The sequence below is a fragment of the Mugil cephalus genome, chromosome 16 (genome assembly GCF_022458985.1).
Source record: "Mugil cephalus isolate CIBA_MC_2020 chromosome 16, CIBA_Mcephalus_1.1, whole genome shotgun sequence".
Taxonomy (NCBI): Eukaryota; Metazoa; Chordata; class Actinopteri; order Mugiliformes; family Mugilidae; genus Mugil; species Mugil cephalus.
The window spans coordinates 2,762,262-2,783,693 of record NC_061785.1 but is presented as its reverse complement, the minus strand read 5'-3'; the positions used below and the strand labels follow the sequence as shown (position 1 = coordinate 2,783,693).

The window sequence follows — 21,432 nt, the reverse complement described above, 5'->3', positions numbered from 1 at the left end:
TAGCATAATAACCTCTAAATAACGACAACTCTGAAGGTTTCCCTTCGTTTTAGTGCGAAGAAGTACATTATGAAAGTGTTTACATTTAAGTAACTGCACTTACGAATGATATAATAAACAACATGACATGTCTTAAGAAAAAGAAGCACAATTTCTGTATTGTTCTAGGTCTGTGTTGTGTTATGTCCACAACTCTCACTAAAACTGTGAAAATGGAAAAATAAATATCTTCAAAGTAATTTTTACACTTGACACCTGCATCCAGCCACGAGGGGGAGCTCTACTAGCTTTTGTTTCACTTAGAGACATAACTAAACACAACTGAAGTAAGTTTTTTTCTGTTTGTTTTTTGCTATTACAGACAAACCATTAGTGTGATGAAAATAAATTAGTTTCAGTGTTATTCTTCGGGCCTACGTGACAGCTCACAAGTCGGGACACAGTTCTGCAAACAGAGACGGATTTGGCTCGACCGTTATTTGAGGAGCGGTGAACTCGTCTGAACTGTTTGGGTTCAGACCTGATTTACCTGTTGGAAGCACCTGAGCTCTGCCTGGACACGCAAACTCAGGGCATGACTCCGACTCTGTGCTCACACATCAGGAGACGTTATAACAGCAGGAGCCTACAGCCTTAAAATAAATTTACAAAAAACAAAAAGCGAAAACAAACATTTGCAAGTATATTTATTGTAAAAAATACTTCAAATGTATAAAAGATTTGACTGATACAGAACATGCAAACATTTTACAAAGAAGATATATATATGTAAAAAAAAAAACAGCTGTTTTAAATCCTAGTGGCATCAAACACATTTTGGCAAAACAATTTCTGTGGAATGTTTCAAACAGACTCAGAGTCTTTACATATAGCACTTACATTTAACCCATGAACTAGGGACCTCACTCAACAGTCTGGCATTTAGTTTAATCAACACATTACAGATGAATTCCTATTTTTATTTATTTTTTTATATGAATAATGGTTAATCTTCTCGGCGGGTATTGATCCCTTCAACCCACAATGCCTTCCTCATCCTCTTCCTGATATTAAAACAAGTGAAAACAACATGTAAACATTGATAAAAAGTACAAAAAAACAAACAGAGTGGATTCATCCCTGTACAAACACACACAAAAAAACATATGAATAAAGGAGTTTAATCATTTCCCAGAGTGGAGCTTTCTCAGAAACCCTGCTCTCTTCTCAAATAGTAAATATGTCAACGTATATCCCCACCAGTATAAAAACAAAGGCACCTGAACATGGAAAGTTTTTGTATCATCTTCCATCCAATTATAAGACATTTACGCTTCTTCCCGCGTCTCCTTCTTTTTAAGACTATAATTAAAATATTTTGGTATAAAAACTATTAATTATGAATATCTATGTACAGACACATCAGGCACCGTTCCCTCCGAAGGTTATGGCTTTTAAAGTGAAGGTAAACTGAAAGAAATAAAACATAAAACAGCACCAGTGCTTAAACTTATTTTTAAGCATTTTGTACCATTTCAAAATATTGCAAAAAAAAACAAAAAAACAAGCAAAGATTATATATGAACAGGCTCAAAACGACAGACGAGGCAAACGTCTTCCTACTGACGTATAAATCATGACTTTGGTCCCATCGTGAGAATGGCTTTGTGAACATTGAAGCTGCGACGTTCCAGTTGTGTGTTGGCAGAACATGGTTTGATGAGTAAACTGAAGAGCGCGTGTTCAGGTGAGGCGGATGCCCAACACCTGCTCCAGCTCCTGTCGCCTCTGCTGCACCTGAAACACAAAACGCAGGCGTCCGTGTGAAGAGGAGCGAGGACCAGAGGCCGAAGCCGCGTTTGTTTGTGCGTTTGTGCGTTTGTGCGCTCGCTCACCTTGGAGTAAACGTATCGGCCCACGGCCTCCGGGACCCAGGGCTCCTGGTAGAACTCGGTCCTCCGCTCCTCCTCGGGATTTCCCGTCACATCCGTCATCAGCTGGTGAAACACAAACGCAGCCGTTAACTCACGAGTTCGTGGGTTTTTACTCCTCGATGCCAAAACGAATTATGGTCGATTTGCACGGGATTAAGATCACAGACGTCCTCCACTGTTATTAAACTGGTCCCACATGAATAGAGCTTTAGTCCAGGATTTATCATTATTACTGTTTTGCCTGAGAAATGTTCCGTTCTGAACGTAATCCTTTAAAGACGCCGTGTATTTATTTACCTTCAGGTCTCTGCACTGAGACTTCAGCCAGTCCTGGATGAAGTCCTGTGGGTTGTTGCTGAAGCTCAGCATGAAGTCTCTCTCAGTCTTCAGCTGGTTAATGTACTCGATCGTTTCATGAATCTGCAGGAAAAAAAACCTTCGTATCAGTGTTGGTTTTTTTTGTTTGTTTTAATTCATCTGGTTCCGTTTCTCCTCTGAATAATCCCTGTGATGTGCAGCGCCGGCGTCCGACCTTCATCTCCAGCGCAGCGATCTCCTGCTGGTTGGTGGTGGAGGACAGGAAGCTGTTCATCTGGCCCTTCAGAGGGTCGTCCACCTCCACGTCGATGTCGTAGCACGCCGTCTTCTTCTGGTCCGTGGGGTCCACGCTGCTCAGGGACACGAGAAAGAAATGAAAAATGACTGACAGATCATATAGTTAGAGATGAGTTTTAATACTCGTAATGTAACATAATGGCACCGTGTTGACTCTGAGCTTTTAATTAGCTTAGCCTCCTTAGCGCTACATGTGACCTCATGTCAGTTTTTCATTTACATGGATGGAAATGAACCTTCAAAGTCCCCGAGGACAAACGTCAAAAGTTTGACTGGACTTCAACCTGCAACAAGGGGACAGCTCAGGTTTTATCTGACACTGGAGCCAAACCGGTATTTTTGAAACGGTGCTTTTTATTTTTAAGGCATTTTGTGACGTACAAGTTGAACAGAATATTAATTTAAATAATATAAATACAACTGAGACTAAGAAATAAAAGAACCAATATAAAATAAAACCATCATAATTCTCCTAATAAAAACAGTGTCGTAGGGTCTGTCATGGATCAAAGATGCTACATTTCTGTTCTTATAATAAAATGCTTCGCGTGTTCAGATGTTGACTCTAATTCCAGATGTTTCTTGTTGCAGGTTCAGGTTCATGCAGATGACAAACAGTCTGGTTACTAGGTAAAGGATGGTGCTGAGTATCGATACCATCCCTCCCTGCATCAACCTGGCTCATTTATTTAGTCTTAGTTGTATTTATATTATTTAAATTAATATTCTGTTCAACTTGCACATTACACAATACGGTTATTGGATAAACTTTGTATGTTTTTCCTTCTTTAAGCACCGTTTGATTTGGTGTCGGGTAAAACCTGAACCACACTCACCCCTACACATAATAACCTTAGAAAGAGGTTTTTATTCAGGCACAGACACAGACACAGGACGAGGTGCGGGTCCTACCTAATCATGTGATTGATGATGATGGGGTCTGGGTGCTGCAGCAGACCGGCCAGTTTCATGGGGATGTCAGAGAATCTCATGCGTGGACAACCAAAGATCTGAGGAGAATTCGGTTAGAGAGCAGAACAAGTTAGACAGATTAAAACATCCAAACAGTAAACGTGTCTACAAACGATCTGATGTCCTGACCTGTGCACATCATCACCCTCACCTGTCTGAAGTAGCGGTTGCAGTTGATGAACTCCTTCTCGTGACTGTCCTGCAGCTTGTTGTTCTTGATGTAGAGCCAGAGAGCCTGCATGATGCTGGCCCGTGTCTGCGTGTGGACGCCGAGGAGACGAGCCAGACGAGGGTCCAGCTTGTACTGGGGCGGCTGCAGAGGAAAACGGGTTTAAAACGGATTCGCCACAGCACAGCGAGTGCTTTTCAAAGCGACGGCTAAGAAGGTACCTGGTGGTCGAGCATGAGCAGGAGGGTGCATTTAACGTTCACGTCTCCGGGTCTTTTGACCTGGAAACCGTCCGTCTCCTGAGTGGTCGGCATCCTGTGCCACTGGAGGGAGAGCGTGAGCAAAAAGAGTTAATTTGTGACGAAAGCTCTTATGAATCTACACACACAGATTCATAAAATCACTATTTACTAGCTTCTAGACTAGAACAGATTTAATGAATCCAGGATAAAGTACCAGTTCTGTTACAGTAAATATTTGTTAGTCCACTGTTGGTTTTGTGACGCTAGATGAGCTTAATTCAAAATGATTAAAGTAATAAAACAAAGCCGGTCTGGACGTGTGTAATGAATTCATAATAAAACATAATCTCCTCTGATTGGTGTCGAGCTGTAAATCAGAAACATCATTGGCTGCGTTTACATGGACGGTTTCATTCATCGACTGTCGAAACCAGTTTCAACCGCTTTCGCCTGATTAGACAACACATACCCCCTTAAAGCAACACAACACTTCATGCATGCCGTGACATTTTCTCATTTATCGTTACTGTACAACAACCTGAGGCCGAGCTCAACAGACCACACCTGCACCCGTTAGGTTTCTACATGACCAGGCACCAAAAGTATCAAGAAATATTATCTGTTAATGTCTAAAGTCACAAGCTGTTGTTGATTTGAGTTCTTTCTTGTCTATGAATATGTGCACAGTCAAGTGGAAACAAATCTCCCTTCTGGGACAAATAAAGTGTCATGTCTGGACCAAGATGGCCGCCCTCCAGGCACATGGCTCCAATGAGCGTCTATATATATATGTGTGCATATGTATTTATAGCCATGGGGGTCTATGGGGCTTAAAAAGGGGTTAAAAAGATTATTAAACATGTTTACAGCCTGGTGCAAAAAACGATTTTGACGATAAATAGTTTATTTCACGGTTCATGACAACTTTATTAAGGTTTAAAATTCTGAATAATTAAGGGCGTTCCCGTGTTTGAGTGACAGGTGTTAGCCTGAGCTAACAGGTAGCGGAGAGTTGGGTGGGCGGGTCTCAACGGCCAGGAGGTTTTAGCTCCACCCCAAATTATATCTGAGTGTGGGCGGAGTCAAGCTCATCCTACATGGCGACCACAGGCTCCGCCCTCTTCGGGATTCATTTTTGAGGTTCAGAATCCAATGGGTGACATCACAATGGGTTTGTCCATTGGTATAAACCAATGTGAGGAAGCGGAGACGACTTGTCCACTTTTATTCTACAGAATTACCCATGAATTTCATTTCAGCCGGGTTTAAAAAAACCTCGTCCTGGTGTCCTACCTCTACTAAGTGATTGTCAGGACCATACAGCTCCTTGTCCAGCTCAATCACCAGGCTTTTGAAGAAAGACGAGAACTTCCTCTTCTGCTTGCCAGGCTGGAGAAAACACACAGAAAACGTGTAAAAGAAGAGTGAAACCAGCAGAGCAACAGGGACGGTTATCTGAGTTTCATATTGTGCTGTGTCAGTGTGCAGCTGCATTGTTTAGCTCTGACCACATCGGGGAGGGTGGTGGTGGTGAAACACAAAACTGTAGACTAGAAAAAGCTGTTGCACGACCCCCCCCCCCTCCTCCTCCTCCTCCTCCCTCCTCCTCCTCCTCCTCCCTCCCTCCCTCTCCAGCCCTGTCAAAGTCTGTTTTCTCAACTCGACCCTTTTCACTCCTTCCCTTACATCCCCTTTTTTCTGTTACTCTGTGCAACACTCCCACACATGCCTAAAGCAACGAACCGGAGCAGAAAAAATAAAAAGATCCTCCTTCATGTGGCCCCAGATGACACAATGAGTGGAGCTGGAATTGATGGAGGGAAGGAGGGAAGGGAGGGAGGGAGGGGAGGGAGGGGAGGCATGTCGGCTCATGGTATGCAACGGCCAGTGGTTTCAATTCCGTATTTCAAAAGAGAACAAGAGATTGTGTGCGTGGGTATGTTAGCAGTGGAGCTGTAAACACACATCTGGCTGCGTGGTCTGAGCCAAGGACACGGGCCAAGAGACGTTTTCAGAAACCAGAGCAGAAGAGAGTCAGACAATGGACGACAAAAATAAATAAATAAATAAATAAATAAATAAATGAATGAATAAATGAGCTCCCATACCTCCTCCAGAAGTTTGCCTTCCACTCTCAGCTCCCAGGACGACACCTTCTCGGCCTCCTCGCCCTCAGGTTTACTGGGCGTGTAGGTGTTGGAGATGTAGATCCTCAGTTTGCGCTTTTGCTGCGTCACACGAGAGGAACGAGAGTTTAATGAGTGAAGCACGAACCGTTTGAGTCGGTGCGTTTGCACTCTGAAGTTTCCCTCCCTGCACATGTTGGTTTGTGTTATTTAGTCCATTTCAGAGACATTCAGAGACCAGAGGACAGAGGACACGATGGGTGGATTCTAACTTATCATATTTACCTTCTACATACGAAGCGGCTTTAAACTGAGACTCAGAAAGACAAGACGTCAACTTAAAAGACAGAGGTCTCTGAGTGGCTGTAGGACAAGATGGAGACAAGATGGAGACAAGACAGAGAGAAAGACAAGACAAAGACGAGTTAGACACAAAACAAGAAAAAGACAAGAGAAGATTAAACAAAGACAAGATAAATACAAGATGGAGACAAAGACAAGACAAGAAAAAGACAAGATAAGACAAGATAGAGACAAGAGGAGATAAAACCAAAGACGAGACAAAGAGAAGACGAGGTAAGGACGTGTTTCCGGGCTAAGTGGTCCTCTGGTCTTCACAGATTGTTTTCATGTCATCAGACCCGACGTCATGTTTTGTGTTAAACTCTGCATATGAACACAAACACAGCGTCTCCATGGTGAAGCAGGGCGGTGGCAGCATCAGGCTGTGGTGATGCAGACCTGAACCCAGACCTGAACCCAGACCTGAACCCAGACCTGAACCCAGACCTGAACCCAGACCTCACACCAGGACAGGGTTTCTGCTCACACCCGGTCCCTGAACCACCTGACAGACCTGGACTATGATTACAGGGTCCAGGTGTTGGAGCCTGGAGCAACTATGAGCAACTTATTTTACATTATATATATATATATATTGTTTTGGTTAATTTCTGACGTCTGTTTTCACTCTTACAGTCAAAGAGTAATTTTCTTGAAATTTTTTTTTTTGTATTAACCCTCAGACACACACACTTGTTCAAATATCCTGCTGAGCTCAATAACACAAGTGACAAATTTGACCATTTTTCTCATAAATGAAACTCTAACATTGCAGAATGAAGGTTTATATTGTATCAAGACTGAGACTAAAAATTGTGATTATAGTGAAAGTCAATGTCAAAAGAGGATAATAAATGTTAAATCTGATGCTACACAAAAACTAACAATGCACTCAAGTCAATATTTTAATAATCTTGATCATATCCAACACTTAAAAAATGTCAAAAAATGCCATTATTTTCTTGGAAAATCGCTCAGTTTTTAGTTATTTTTTGGTAAAAAAACAAACAAAAAAAAAGATTGTTGATTTTGTTTTAAGAGATTTATGCAGATAAAAAGTAGAAACAAATATTAAATAGTTAAGTTTTTATAGCAGTTTGTGGACATTGTGTCTCCGCTACAGTCACAAGAGGATATTAAATTTTAAATTTGATGCCACAAAAAAACTAATAATGCAATTTAAGAGATATATGCAGAATAAAGTTTTAAGGTCAGAAGAGGACAGTAAATTAAACCATGAATGCTGAAAGCAATAAAAGGAATAAGTATCTCTAAATAACCTTTAAAACATGACCTGAAGAAGACGTACCATGATGGGCTTCTTGATGGCCTCCTGAATCTCCATGCGCTTGCGTGCGATGGTCTGGTCCAGCTTCCTCTCGAAGGCCAGCAGGTCCATGTAGGCCTGGGACTCCGGGACCAGGTCTCGGATCTGAGGAGCAGCAGCAGGATGAGCGAGTATTCAAGGAATAAATCTGACTTTAATACATTTATTAATGATCCAGGGTAGTGGTTGTGTCTTCTTACCCTCTGCGGCAGAACTTTGTCGGCCATCTTGCGTCTTTTTGCCCTAAATCACACAAACAAACCTTCAGATTAGACAGAATGAATCTAAAACAGCATTTACTAAATATATCTCCCACACAGCGACGCTTTGTTCCGTCTCTTCGTTTGGCATTTGACCTTTTGAGAACGAGTTGACCGCACGCTGACGCATGACACAAGAAAGATTCTCATTCACTTCATTTCTTCGTCAATTATTTGTGGGTAACTTCACAGTGCGATAACACAATCACGGCCAATGTCATCTCTTTATTAAGTCCCCTGAAAGAAGGCCTCAGGTCCCCACTTATCATTTATGCTGACTTCATAGGAGTGTTACTTTAATTAAATTACCCCTCTCTCTCTCTGTGGCCAAATTAATTTACAAGCACTTTGATGACAAATTTACGACGTTGCTTCTGGCACCGAGCCGCTCTGATCCTAACTGGAGTGAACACTAGTGTGGTGAGATTAAAACACAGCGATTCATTGTGGAAGGAAAAAAAGGGACGCGCCGCTTCAGATCGCGGCGTCGTCGGTCTTCGGTCTGAAGTCAAAAATATCGACTCGTGTCGTCTGCTGCTTTCAAAGCGAAAGGCCGGTCATGAGATAGTGTCGTCCCACTGCGTTGATCTGAGCTGCTTCCTCACAGCTGGACGACCACTAGTCCTCCCATCTTTAAAAACATCACTGGTACGGTCAGCATCATTACTGAAATAAACCAGGGCTGGAAAAATAAATAAATATGGGTCCAATAAGAATGGACCTTTGCAAACCCCCACCCCCTAGCAACCGTTACTAGGTAAACAAGGTCCGTCAAGAGTAAGACAGACTCCAGATACACCAAGAGTTTGGCCGGGGGAGTCGTGTTCTTCCTCAAGTCCAAAACACAACAGAAGTGGAGCCTTAAGTGGATCAAACACGTCTGCTCCGATGTCAGGCTACAACAGGCTAAAGAAGCCACGGCTATAGCTAGCTAGCTAACGTCAAGCTAGCAAGATGCTCATATATGCAAAACTGTATATCAAAGTTTAACTAAAGTTAGTTAACTTAATGTTAGCTAAGTAGCTAGTGAGTTCATGTTGGCTAGCTAGCTTTAGCTGTTGTGTTGGGTCTCTGTGCTGGGAGCTCTCGCTAACGTAATGATTTGTCACTTTACATCAAAGTTTAACTTAGCGTCCCAACAGGCAATTTAAACTTATTTTGTTTTCTGGTCCACAAAGCTCTGCTCGTTGTATCTGAGGTAGAGGTCATTAGGTTTCTCAGATTTTGCAAATGACATGTATGCTTTTGCCTCGATAATCGTATTTTCCCCTTGGTTGCATAGTTTAATATTTCTGATATATCCCTCCACTACATAATGTAACATCTTTTGCGCAGATATTGCCACAAAAAAAAAGGTATTCTTGTCCTCGCCATGACACTCCATCGGCGTCGAGAAGCTTGATGGGCTAGCAACAGTAACTAAGGGGGGCGGGGCTAGCAACAGTAACTAAAGGGGGCGGGGCTAGCAACAGTAACTACAGGGGGCGGGGCTAGCAACAGTAACTAAAGGGGGCGGGGCTAGCAACAGTAACTAAAGGGGGCGGGGCTAGCAACAGTAACTAAAGGGGGGCGGGGCTAGCAACAGTAACTGAGCGTCTGGGCTTTTGCAAAAGGGCAATAATGACACAAAAAATCAAAAAAAAATAACAACACTATAAATTTAATCCCATTATATAATAATAATAAAGGTTTAATCCCATTATATCTCTATACATCTTGGCTGTTTTAGGAAAAATTTGATTTTTTTTTTTTCTTGATTATGACAAAAACACATTTTAGAAAATGTGAAGGTTCAAAAGTGTTGAGAGGAAAATGGTAATTGTTTCTTTATTAGTTGTATCTGTATCTGTTGTAACTGTATCTTTTATATTATTATACATTTTTAATCTGTTATTTACTGTATTTTGTATAACTTCGTTTTTGTGAAGTTGCACTAATTAACCCGAGAACTGAATCACTGGTAATGATGCTGCATTATTACAAACGTTTATGACAATATCTAGAGCTTAAATCTTGAAACTAGGTCATTTAATTTTGGTTAAAATGTTCACAAATTCACCAAAAAAGAGCGATAATTTTTAGTGTAGTTAGTTAAAGCCAGTGCATGGATTTACCCCCGTCTGAGACTTCCCAGAGCCTCTTGTTGTTGTTGCTGCTGCTGCTGCTGCTGCTGTTGTTGATGATGATGATGCTGTTGCTGCTGGTGAAGAAAACGCTTCCTTGACGCGTCCATGCCCGGAGGACCCATCCCTGGCCTCATGGCGATGTTACCACCCCCATACGAGGGGCCTGGTAGCTGCCCCACCATCGACCCCATGGGGCCCCCCACCCTGCTGGACGGCATCCCCGAACGCTACAGAGACGAGGAATAAAAAGGAGTGAAAATGCATCAGAACACATGAGTCTAGCCAGTTCATCAGGTGCACACCTGCAGAGACCCTGTAATCCAATACACAGGGTTTCTGCAGGTGTGAACAAGTGAAATTTAAGACTTCTTAAGACCATTATGGGCTAAATTTAAGCCCTAGGCTCAATCAACATGCACGTTCTCCTTGAAATGTGTGATGCTGGGAGCAGATCACCAGGAAAGTTCATATTTAAGCTTGTTTATTGGGTCTTGGGTCAATGTTTCGCTCGATCGACGCTCATCAGGACCAACGTATTACAACTGTTGTGCAACTTCCTGTTGTGTGAATTGAATTATAATGAAACCTTCTATTATTTTGACATTTCGGTTAGCCCGCCAGGCTAAATAACAGAAACACCACAAACCACAAACATCTTCCACAATGATCGCCCGGTTGAATCACCACCTTCCTGAAGCTATTACAACAAAAACTGAACACGAGAACAGGCCTGAAGGAGGATTTAGAGCAGGACTGAATGCATTCGTCGTCACTAGTGCACCTAATGAAATGGAAAGTGAGTGCACGGTCAGATTTAATGTGATGTTATAGGTGCTTTTTTGAAATTATTGAATATTTAACAGAGATATATACGTACAAATGATCTTATCTTAGACAAATGAACTTCATGTGAAGTGCGGCCGGAGTGGTTTGAAGATATGTTCCCTTCATTATATGATGATAATTATTAAATAGTTCCCTTATACCAATAGAAATGTACTAGTTTTTAGTCTAAAATGCTGGATTTGAGATGTTCATGGGTTCTTTGAGGCTTGACATAGTCACTTCTTTCAAGAAAACTTTACAAGGCAAAGTTTCATGTTCTATTGGTAGATCATTTTGCTTCTTTTAAGTAATATAAACCTAATTTTTATACTTTTTTTTTTAAAGCTAAGTTTTTACAGCGCACCCCGTCTCCATTGTGAAGCATGGAGGTGGCAGCATGATGCTTCTGGAACCAGATGTCTTGTAAAAAAAAAGTAGATGAGTGACATGAATGCAGTGAAATATTGTTAACTCCTTGAGGACAAGTTGATATTCAGGCAAAGAGAGAACTAACTACGATTCGGGGAACGATGAGAAGCACAAAAAGTTGTTTTTTTTACGCTGCATGAAGCTGCAGACGGTTGCAGAAGTGGGGCAACATGTGCGGGCTTTACCACCTCGGGGCAGATGGTGGAGATGATAAATTTACTTTTGTTTTCAGCCAACTGACACGTGATTATTCTCTCTCACACCTTTTATATGAAGAAAAATAATGCTCTGCCGCACTAATAACACTCATTTAAATTAACATTTTGAATGTAGAAAACGACTGATCAATATTGATATAATGAATTTTGCATTTCAATGCAACATTCTCAAATGCGGAAGTAGCGCACACACTTTTTATAATTTAAAAAAAAAAAACGCGCCTTAATGTTTGCTTTAATATCTTCCAATAAAACTTCATATTTTTTTTGAGTAAAGTTCAGATTATGGTTTCATTTACACTTGAAACTATATAAAAATGAGATAAGGCACATTTACAGCAACACGAGGTTTGGTTACGAGCAACAGTTCCTGTATTTTTAATGGGTAATAACTGAGGGGGAAAAGCCAACCTGGGGGTAGTGGGGGACGCTGCTCATGCTGCGGGGGTATCCGCCCGGAGGCTGCGGGACTCCTGGCATCCTCAAGCCCGCAGGGAGTCCGGCGTTCATGGGGCTCATGTTGGGATTCATCGGAGGAGCCGTGAAGCCTCCTCCTCTCGATGCCATCTTCTAGATCCACAAGTGGTTCAAAGTGACGAAAACTAAACGCGAATAGTAGATTATTATTATTAATAATAATAACGACAACAATAAAATAATAAAAAATAAAGATAAGTCTTGTTGACAGGTCGTTAAATGAGCGCAACTAGTGGCAGCTAGTTAGCCTAGCATTAGCAGACTCAAGTTCCGGGGTTTGACTCTACCTGGTAACTGCGAGTTTTCCGGACAGTTTTGCGGTCTCTTGTCTGCTACCAGCGCTTTTTACGACTAAACATCTCCAACTAACGCCAACTCCCCCCGCGAGGTTAGAGGCTGACGCGATAAAAGCCCGAGTTCGCGACAAACTGAGTCTAAAGCAAAAACAACCAGCTACTACTTATAACTAGTATTGGTGGGCGGATCGATCCAAATATCGACAATATCGATACCAAACGCGGGCATCGATGCTGATCGATATCAACAGGGTGTGATCGATACTTAGATTTCAGTTTTTAGCTGCCTCCAATACAGTTTTGGGCAAAATTAAACCGATAGTTTTGAAATTTCGATATTTATTTTGTTTATTTTTATTTGCACAATTAAAATTTAAACAAATAATACAAACATATTAATAATAAGACACAAAAAACACAGTGGGCTTATTTGAAGCCTCCACCTTGTAATAATAAACTGATATTTCAATTTCATGTTAGATATTTCATGTTAGATGTTAGATATCCTCACAAAGAATGGAAATAATAAAAATCACACTAAGACACTTTGGGACTGAGACACTTAACATGTCTCTATATCTCATGTTTGTACACAATTGCTTGTATATCCCATGTAAATTGGACTGTTCTTATTCTACTTTTAAGATTATTTTATTTTATTTTATTTTTACTCTTATTCATAGGTCTGGTTCATATATGTTCTTTGGATGCTTGGACAAAGGTTTCCCTGTGGGAATCAATAAAGTGATCTTGAATCTTGACTTGAATTAAATTCTCATCTCAGGAAGATGGATTTCAAATTAACTGGTCACATGATGCCCTGAATCATCTCTGTTGACAAGGAAACACGAAAAAAAAAGTGTTTCCATTGCACTTCTGTGATAAACTTTTATATTGATACGTCTAAAAAAAACTTATGGTGGAGATGATTTTTGAAATTTACATTTATGGATGTAAAATTTCCTAATAAAATATAAATATTGTACATTGAATTTATTTTCTTTGAATAATGTTCTTTCCTTCAATGTTGATTTAAAATGTTTTCAAGTTATTTCCCAAACACATTTGCTATATGAGCAACCATAAAACAAATGAGTTACACGTTCAGGTTCAGGTTTCAGTTTCTCTCTTGTACAAAGTGGAAAATGAGAAGACAGCAAGTTGTACTGTTTGTGAAAAGGCTGTAAGATGCTGTGGTAACACAACAAACTTCACGAAATCACGGAAGGAGAAAAATCCCCCAACCAAGAGGGAGAAGCCTTTCAGTCGGCAGAGAATCCAGGTCAATAATAATGATCTATTTAACATGTTTTAGAATATTTGTTGTGGAGAGACAATGTTCTAAACTTTGTTTATTTCAGAAAAAAATAAGAACGGAAATTAAAGGAGATGTTTAGTTTTATAGTTGTATTTTAGTGTCTGAACACTCATTTTTTTTATTTTGATAATAAAATATTTTCTATTTACTTATAAACAGAAAATTGTGTATGTATTAATTATTAAAAACTACCGACATCGGTATCGGCAACACTGGCCTTGTTTGTAGTTGGTATCGTATCGATACCAAATCGAGCGCTATCGCACACCACTGGCCGTACGAGATGCTGCATTCACAGTGTCGGAAATTACAGTTTTCTAGTGATGTGTCATACGGGAAAAGAACCGATGCTTGGTAGTGAATCAGAAGAGCCGATTCCTGTCGAGTGAGAACTGGCTCCATTTCTTAACCATTAAAATGTGTTAGAAAGCTGCGCACGGATCAAAACTGACCCACGACTTAATCCAGGGCAAAACAAACAAAAAAAAACGTTTATCATTGTCAGTACTGTTTTTCACCTCCTGTCTAACTTCTTGCTTTCATATCCACACAAGCATTTGACCACATTTGACCCAATAGACCATTTATCTTTGAATACACCACTCGTTTTCATCTAATAAATTGAGACAAACTTGATCCACAGAGAAACCTAAAACATTTTCTATGATCCACGAGTGCCATCAACATCCCCTTCTTTTCAGAATTTATGAAAATGGTGTTCTTGAGGATATCAAGAAGCCTTGGAAATGTTTTTTTTTTTTTTTTCTTATGCATTTTAATTTGCAAATGGGTCAAATTTGACCCTAATACAAGATACTGGTTAAGAAAAATAAGTGCAGTTGCAGTCAGTGTCTTGTATTTAATGTTCCCACCAGATCAAACCCTCTGAGGGACAGATTTTTGGCTCCTGGCTCCTGAGTTCATTAGGAGTTTAACACAAACTCACAGGACAGGTAACAAATTATTTATTACGCTAAACAGATGATACAAACTGAGCCATGATAGCAGCAATTCAACTATTGGAATATTTACACTACCACATCACACCAAGGACATACTGTATGTAACCCTTTACAATGTAAACACATGATACCAAGACATGTCTGAATGCTAGAAAACAAGCAGATCGATTAAAAAACAAACGAGAAACAAACAACAGAAACCTGCTTTCTGATTCAAACCCCTGCTGCTTGTACAACCGAGGGCTTCGTGTACAGAACATTTAAAAAAAAAAAAGACGTTTCCACAGGTGAACGACAACAAACAGAGCTGCTATTTGTGTTGTGATTCAGCCGGAGAACTATGAGCCTGACGGTGAAAGTGAAAAATAAAAGACGAACCATTAGCGATGATTGTCTTTGACATTATTATTCCTTTTTTTTTTTTTTTATTCTCAAAAGGTTCTAAAATGTGAGGAAATAGAAGATCAGTCACTCTTCACACGGCTGCCTCTGCTCCGCCGCTGCATCACATCAAATGTTCATTATTTTCAACTGAAAACCAACTAAGCAAAAAAAAATAAAATAAAAAAAGTGAGTGTTGGTACGATGATTTTGTAAATTAAAAAAAAAAAAAAAAAAATCTGTCAAGTATACGGTGGGATTTCTGCAGAGTTTGACCTGCAACACCAACGTCCATCGATTTTCACGACACAAAGAACCAAAGGTGAAGTGTTATCAGTCGTCCTGCATGTGTGCCTTCACGCTCACACACAACAACAACAACAACAGCAGCAGCGGTGGTGGTGGTGGTGGTGAAGGTGGTGGTGGTGAAGGTGAGAGGTTGTGCGGCGAGAATGTTATTGGGAAAACGCCTCATCTTTCATCAGCATGCGCGGGCTCTCCTGGTTTTCCATACGACGTCTAGGACCCATCATACCTACGGGAAATAAAGATTCGTCATCATTCTTCATTCAACCTGCCGTCCAATCACACAACGATAATAATAATATATTAATAATTAGAATAATTATTCAGCGTCCCACTTAAGAGCTGCTCACAGCAGATAGTTGATTAAATTCATTGTAACTTCTGCGCAATGACAATAGAGGGTATGTCTGTGACGTCACAGCAAGCGAGGTCTCCATAGTTACGGCCACTGAGTGACAACAAGGAACATGGAGCTTAGCAGCATTAGGTTGAATCATAGGCTTTAATAGCGTCTCAACTGTAATTTTTATTTTATTTTTTTTTTTAATGGCGAAGAGCTGTTGTGTGACTGGTGTTGTGTTTCATATTTAGTGTCGGGTAATGTTAATTTATGCTGTATTTTTTGATGGAGTCACACCTTATGTTACTTCTTACGTTACGTTCTGGACGTTTCTGATAAGTTTGTCGATGTTGTTGTTTTTGTTTCGGCCGACAGTAACTAATTCAGTTCCATTAGTAAACAATAACTCAATAAACTGAATATTTGTGATCTCCTCGTCATCCTTTTAACGCTACAGTATTATTAACGTTACTTCTCGGTAAAGCTCTTAGCGTTAGCATCTTTTATTTAGCTACACACCACAACTGAAATGAACTTAAACTAACAGAAACTGGGGCTAACCTGCTTTTCCAAATCCACACTAGTCCGTATGGATCATTGTCGAGTCTAATTTGATTTGATAATCCGCATTTCTCCCGGTCTCGCTGTATTTACTGATATATTTCGCCATGTTGTTTTTGTTTTGTTTTTTTTTGCCACTCAGGGGGGCGTGGCCCCGGGCGGAAGTGACGTCAATGTGCGCCCTCTAATTAAAGTTCTTCTTCGTGTGTTTACAGTTGCCGAGCAACCAACTTCGCTGCAAACTTGTTACTTCCATCGGATGCTGCGTTTCCGATACTGGTGGGTTTTAAAACTCCTAAATATCAAACAGTGTCTGATATGTCTCGGGTTTTATGAGTTTATTGATCATTATCCTCTCTTGTATCTGCTGATGTTATTATTTTAATATTTTTTCACGATTTGTGGACAATTTGAACCTAGGACAAAAAAAAAAAGTTTCCACTTACTGCTCTTATGCTTGAATGATTTGGATCTTCTTGGTGAGTTTGGATTCTGAGGTGGAAGAAAAGAAGACTTTCTGTTCATTATTATGTTCATTAGCATTATTTCCAGTATAAGATTAGCTGAAAATAATCGTACCTTGTCAGATTTCCTTTTCTTGGCTGTAAGAGACAGACAGTAAAGTTAAATGCTGACGGTGACTTGATGATGGTGAAACCCGAAGCAACAGAATCAGAACGTCACCTTTCTTTTCAGCACCATACGACCAGTCATTGTCGTTGACGTCGTCGTTGTCTTCTTGGTCGCTCTCCGACTTGTTGTTGGTGTTGTTGCCGGTGACTATTCTGTAACAGAGTAAACACACTCCGGTCCATCATGAACAATGTCCACCACCCTCTACACAACAACACAGTGTTTACATTAGTGTACCTGAAATATATTTCAACTGGTTATATCCAAGTATCTAAGTATCAAAGTATCTATCTAAGTATCAAAATATGTATCCAAGTATCAAAGTATGTATCTAACTATCAAAGTATCTGTCCAAGTATCTATCTAAGTATCAAAATATGTATCCAAGTATCTAAATATTAAAGTATCTATCTAAGTATCAAAGTATCTGTCCAAGTATCAAAGTATCTAAGTATGTATCCAAGTATCAATGTATCTATCCAAGTATCTAACTATCAAAGTATCTAAGTATCAAAGTATCTATATAAGTATATATCTAAGTATCAAAATATGTATCCAAGTATCAAAGTATCTATCCAAGTATCTATCCAAGTATCTATCTAAGTATCAAAGTATCTAACTAAGTATCTATCCAAGTATCTATCCAAGTATCTATCTAAGTATCAAAGTATCTAACTAAGTATCTATCTAAGTATCAAAGTATCTATCTAAGTATCTAAGTATGTATCTATGTATCAAAGTATCTATCCAAGTATCTAAATATCTATCTAAGTATATACCCAAGTATCAAAGTATCTATCTAAGTATCCATCTGAGTATGTATCTAAGTATTTATGATATTTTCAGCCACTGTTAAAAGCTAAAGCTAAAAAAAAGCTAAAGCTAAAATCTGATGTTAAAAACTATGAGGAAACGTCAACGAGACGAGACTAGAGAGTTATTTCTTATGTTATTTCTAATGTGATCTATTCATCTCCGTCATGTGATTGGACGAGAATTGTTTTTCCATCTGATCTCACACGATATTCAACCAAAACTAGCATCTGACACAAGCCCCGTGGCGGCTAATTATGTGGAGGAATCATCACTTTGATATTTCTACAGCCTCCGGGAAGTTAAATTAGTCTCATCTAAGTACTTTAAAAGTTACATGAAGTTATTACCTTCTGACGCAAATTTAAACAGTGGAGTGGATAATGGATTAACATTTAGCTAATGACGCCCATAAGTATAGTTCCTGGAATGAATCCGTCTTGTGTACAATTCCAAACACACAATAATACAGTAAACCATTCAAGTCTGTTCAATATATAACATGTTCTAAGTGTGTTCAACATTAGTGTTTTTACCTCGTTATGTTTGTTCTTTAATTACCACAACAATAGTTTTGAGCACTGTCCTCAGGGATAAGCTCCTTCTGAGCATCTGTGTTTATTTTAAACTTTAATCTGAAGTTTCAGTCGAATAAATGTCGTTTACTTGCTGCCCCATGCATTTCAAGCCTTTATTGTGTTGCACATGTCGGAATTGACAATAAAATTGACTTAAACTTCCAGCTCGTAGTGAGATCAGGGTTCCTACACAAAATTCAAAAATAATCTAATTTATGGCATTTGAGTAAATATTTGTGTATCATGTAAATAAATTATGGAATTAATTGTTTGTTTTCATTATTCTGAATATATATGTAGAAGATTACAGCTAAGTAATGTAGCTCATACAAACAAGCCAAAGATAAATTCAGTGCACGTTTTTTCGTTTACTGACTTGGTCTCACTTTTCATGCACTAGTTTTAATTTTCCATAATTTTCCAGACCTGGAAATGTATAAAATCTACTTCCATACTTTCCCTGTGGGACGGCTAAGACCCTGAACTAAACTAAACTTCCATGCAGCTCGTGTTTAACACCAGTAACGTGTGTCGCAGTGTTTCCATTCACCTCCTGGCGTACGTGAACACACCTGCGGTTTGCGATGCGGCTGCTGTTGCGTCCCATCCCCAGACATTTCTCCAGGTGGGGGGCGAAGCGCGAGGCGGCGATGCTCCGGCTGCAGCTGGGACAAACGCACTCTTTGTTCTTCCACTGGTTGTACACCTGGCCGAACACGTCCAGCCCCGGCTGGTCCACAATTTCTGGAAGACGAAGAATAATCGAGATGTGATACGAGTTAACGGTGGAACGATTTCCGGAGACGTGTTGTCGTCTAGATGTGTTCTTATCTTGGTAACGATTAAATGAACTCCACAGGAGGAACAACATCCCTCAAAAGCTGTAGGTCCGTTGCCTCAGGAACGTCCAAAAATTACGAAAAAGACTCATGACACAAACTTTTATCTGCAGGTCGGTGAAAACCAGAACTAACAGACTGAAAAATAGTTTATTAATGTATTAAATGCTTCTAAATCAGAATGAATTAATATTTATGAAGGGATTGTACGATAACTGCAGACTCGGCATATATTTTAGATTTTATTCCCTTTTAATATGTTTAACTTTAGCACTGAATGGACTTCATTTTGTTGTACATCCCCTACAATGTCAGTAAAGATATTCTATTCGGTGAACGATTGGAGACAGAAATCATCTTGTGACAGTTCAGTGTTCTACTGGGAAACTTTTGGACCTGATATTCATGCATGTGGATGTTACTTAGATACGTAGCACCGACCTAGACCCCCACTAACAACATCCTGTTACCAGACACCACAGGACCCCCTCAGAAGACCCACGTCCATTCTCTGATGATGCACAATATTAGGAAGGTGGTCGTAATGTTACGCCTGATCGGTGTATATGTGACAATGGTTAACCCCCTGAGACCCCACGTCCTTATACGGGGACATAAAGGTTTAGTTTTTACTGCAGCTTGTTCTGCTTCATTTGAACCCGTTATTAACTTTTGTAGTTTGATACGACTCATAAATTTAACACATTTTATCAATAGCAACGAGCCAGAATGTCGTTAATTAGCAAGTACTCGTTTGAGGACGTTGGGACTTCATTGTTCAAAATTCTGTCTTTGCTCAGTTATAAAATAAATAAATAAACACATTGGTGACTTCTTTATAATATTAATAAGGATATAATCCCAGTGACGACATATGAGGACATTGTTTCTTTGCTTAGTGAGAAGAAAATGATGCTTAGTTTTTATATGTCTTAGTTTCTTACCGATTCCAAATACTGTGGAGAAATTAAAAATGCATAGCAAATAAAAGCTCGGGTCTCAGGAGGTTAAACGTCCCGACCTTCTGACAGCGTGGGGGGGAAGACACCGAAACAGCTCATGCAACAGAATCTTGATGAAAAGTTGGACTCGCTCCTCACCAAAGTCCCTCATGCTCTCTTGGTCCGTGTCGTCCAGGAAGAAATAGCCCTGCTTAACAGCCCGGTGGACCTCGAAGCAGAGACCCAGGCAGGCGTCCTCCACCAGGTCAGACAGGATGTCCTGGGCGAGGGCCTGGCAGAGAGGACAAAGACAGACAGAGACAGAGACAGAGACAGAGAGGAGTCAGACCAGGGGTTTCCACTCACTTCTCCTGCAGATGAACCCTCCTCATGTACCTCCAGCTTGCTGTTGTCCAGGCTGGACATTGAAACCTCCTCCATTTTCATTTGCCAGAACTACCAGATGAGCAGACACTGCTGTGGTCATGCTGTAGCGCAGCGGGCATTGGCCGGAACAGGGCTGCAGCAGGAGGAGGAGGAGGAGGAGAAGCAGGAGGAGGAGGAGGAGGAGGAGGCGGTGGAGGAGGACAATGGATGTAAATGAGCCCGTGGTTCAGATGCATGGACTTCTTACAAACTGAGGGTGCATATGTGTGTGTGGGGGGGGGGCAGGAGGAGGAGTAGCAGGAGGAGGAGGAGGAGGAGGAGGAGGAGGAGGAAGAGCTGCTCCTCACGGTTATAACCTGCGGATCAGAGAAAGCACAGTGAGCTGAGCTGGAAGCGTCTGAAATCAAAGCAACACGCTGCAGCTGATGAGTGTAGCTTAGCACGAACCTGGCAGAGGAAAACAAAGAGCGTGGAGGCTGCGTGCAGGCTGCACGCGCGAGACCACCCCACGGAAAACAAGCAGGCACGCGCACGAACGCAGCACACACGAGGGAAACGCGTTAACTGCCCCAGACTGTGATTAAAATCTGATCTGATGTGAAAACAGCGCGGCTTGTTGCCCCCCTCCTCCTCCCTCCTCTGTCTCTCCACCCTCCACTACTACACTCCTGCTGCACTGCGGCTGCACTCCGCCTCTCAACTCCTCACACAAACCCCCCCACGACACGGACACGCGGAGGCAGAGAGAGAGGAGAGCACGACGCCCCCGTCCCGACACGAAGCAAAAAAAAAAAAAGGAATAAAAGCTGATCGCAGCTGATCGTTTCCTCTAAATGTGTTTATTTACCTATTTCTGCAGGCATCCATCTTTACCTCACACCGATCAGACGCGAGCAATCGATCCCTGCACCACCGAGCACTTCTCCTGTCTTCCTCCTCCTCCTCCTGTCTTCCTCCTCCTCCTCCTCCTCCTCTTCCTCCTCCTCCTCCTCTTCCTTCTCCTCTCTTCCTCTTCCTCCTCCTCCTGCTCCTCCTG

At 40.8% G+C, this 21,432-nt stretch overlaps 2 protein-coding genes across 3 annotated transcripts; both read right to left on the bottom strand.

Moving 5' to 3' along the window:
* Positions 1-669: 669 nt before the first annotated feature.
* smarcd2 (SWI/SNF related, matrix associated, actin dependent regulator of chromatin, subfamily d, member 2) lies at positions 670-12,529 on the bottom strand. Its single transcript, XM_047609922.1, has 14 exons — positions 12,329-12,529; positions 11,976-12,166; positions 10,081-10,319; positions 7,907-7,949; positions 7,689-7,811; positions 6,020-6,139; positions 5,205-5,300; positions 3,891-3,992; positions 3,652-3,813; positions 3,441-3,538; positions 2,446-2,581; positions 2,211-2,333; positions 1,875-1,976; positions 670-1,776 (listed from the first exon to the last, which is right to left on the bottom strand). The coding sequence occupies exons 2-14, from the start codon at positions 12,129-12,131 to the stop codon at positions 1,723-1,725; spliced, it is 1,554 nt and encodes a 517-aa protein (XP_047465878.1). The 5' UTR covers positions 12,132-12,166; positions 12,329-12,529; the 3' UTR covers positions 670-1,722.
* A 2,075-nt stretch (positions 12,530-14,604) lies between these two features.
* On the bottom strand, positions 14,605-21,369 carry atxn7l3b (ataxin 7 like 3b). Of its 2 annotated transcripts, none has more exons than XM_047608225.1 (8): positions 21,244-21,369; positions 20,406-20,752; positions 20,169-20,301; positions 18,802-18,973; positions 16,890-16,990; positions 16,785-16,807; positions 16,652-16,697; positions 14,605-15,533 (listed from the first exon to the last, which is right to left on the bottom strand). In XM_047608225.1, the coding sequence occupies exons 2-8, from the start codon at positions 20,454-20,456 to the stop codon at positions 15,454-15,456; spliced, it is 606 nt and encodes a 201-aa protein (XP_047464181.1). In that variant the 5' UTR covers positions 20,457-20,752; positions 21,244-21,369; the 3' UTR covers positions 14,605-15,453. The 2 variants fall into 2 exon arrangements, with proteins under 2 accessions (XP_047464181.1, XP_047464180.1); XM_047608224.1 differs by lacking the exon at positions 21,244-21,369 and adding an exon at positions 20,844-21,173.
* Positions 21,370-21,432: the final 63 nt, after the last annotated feature.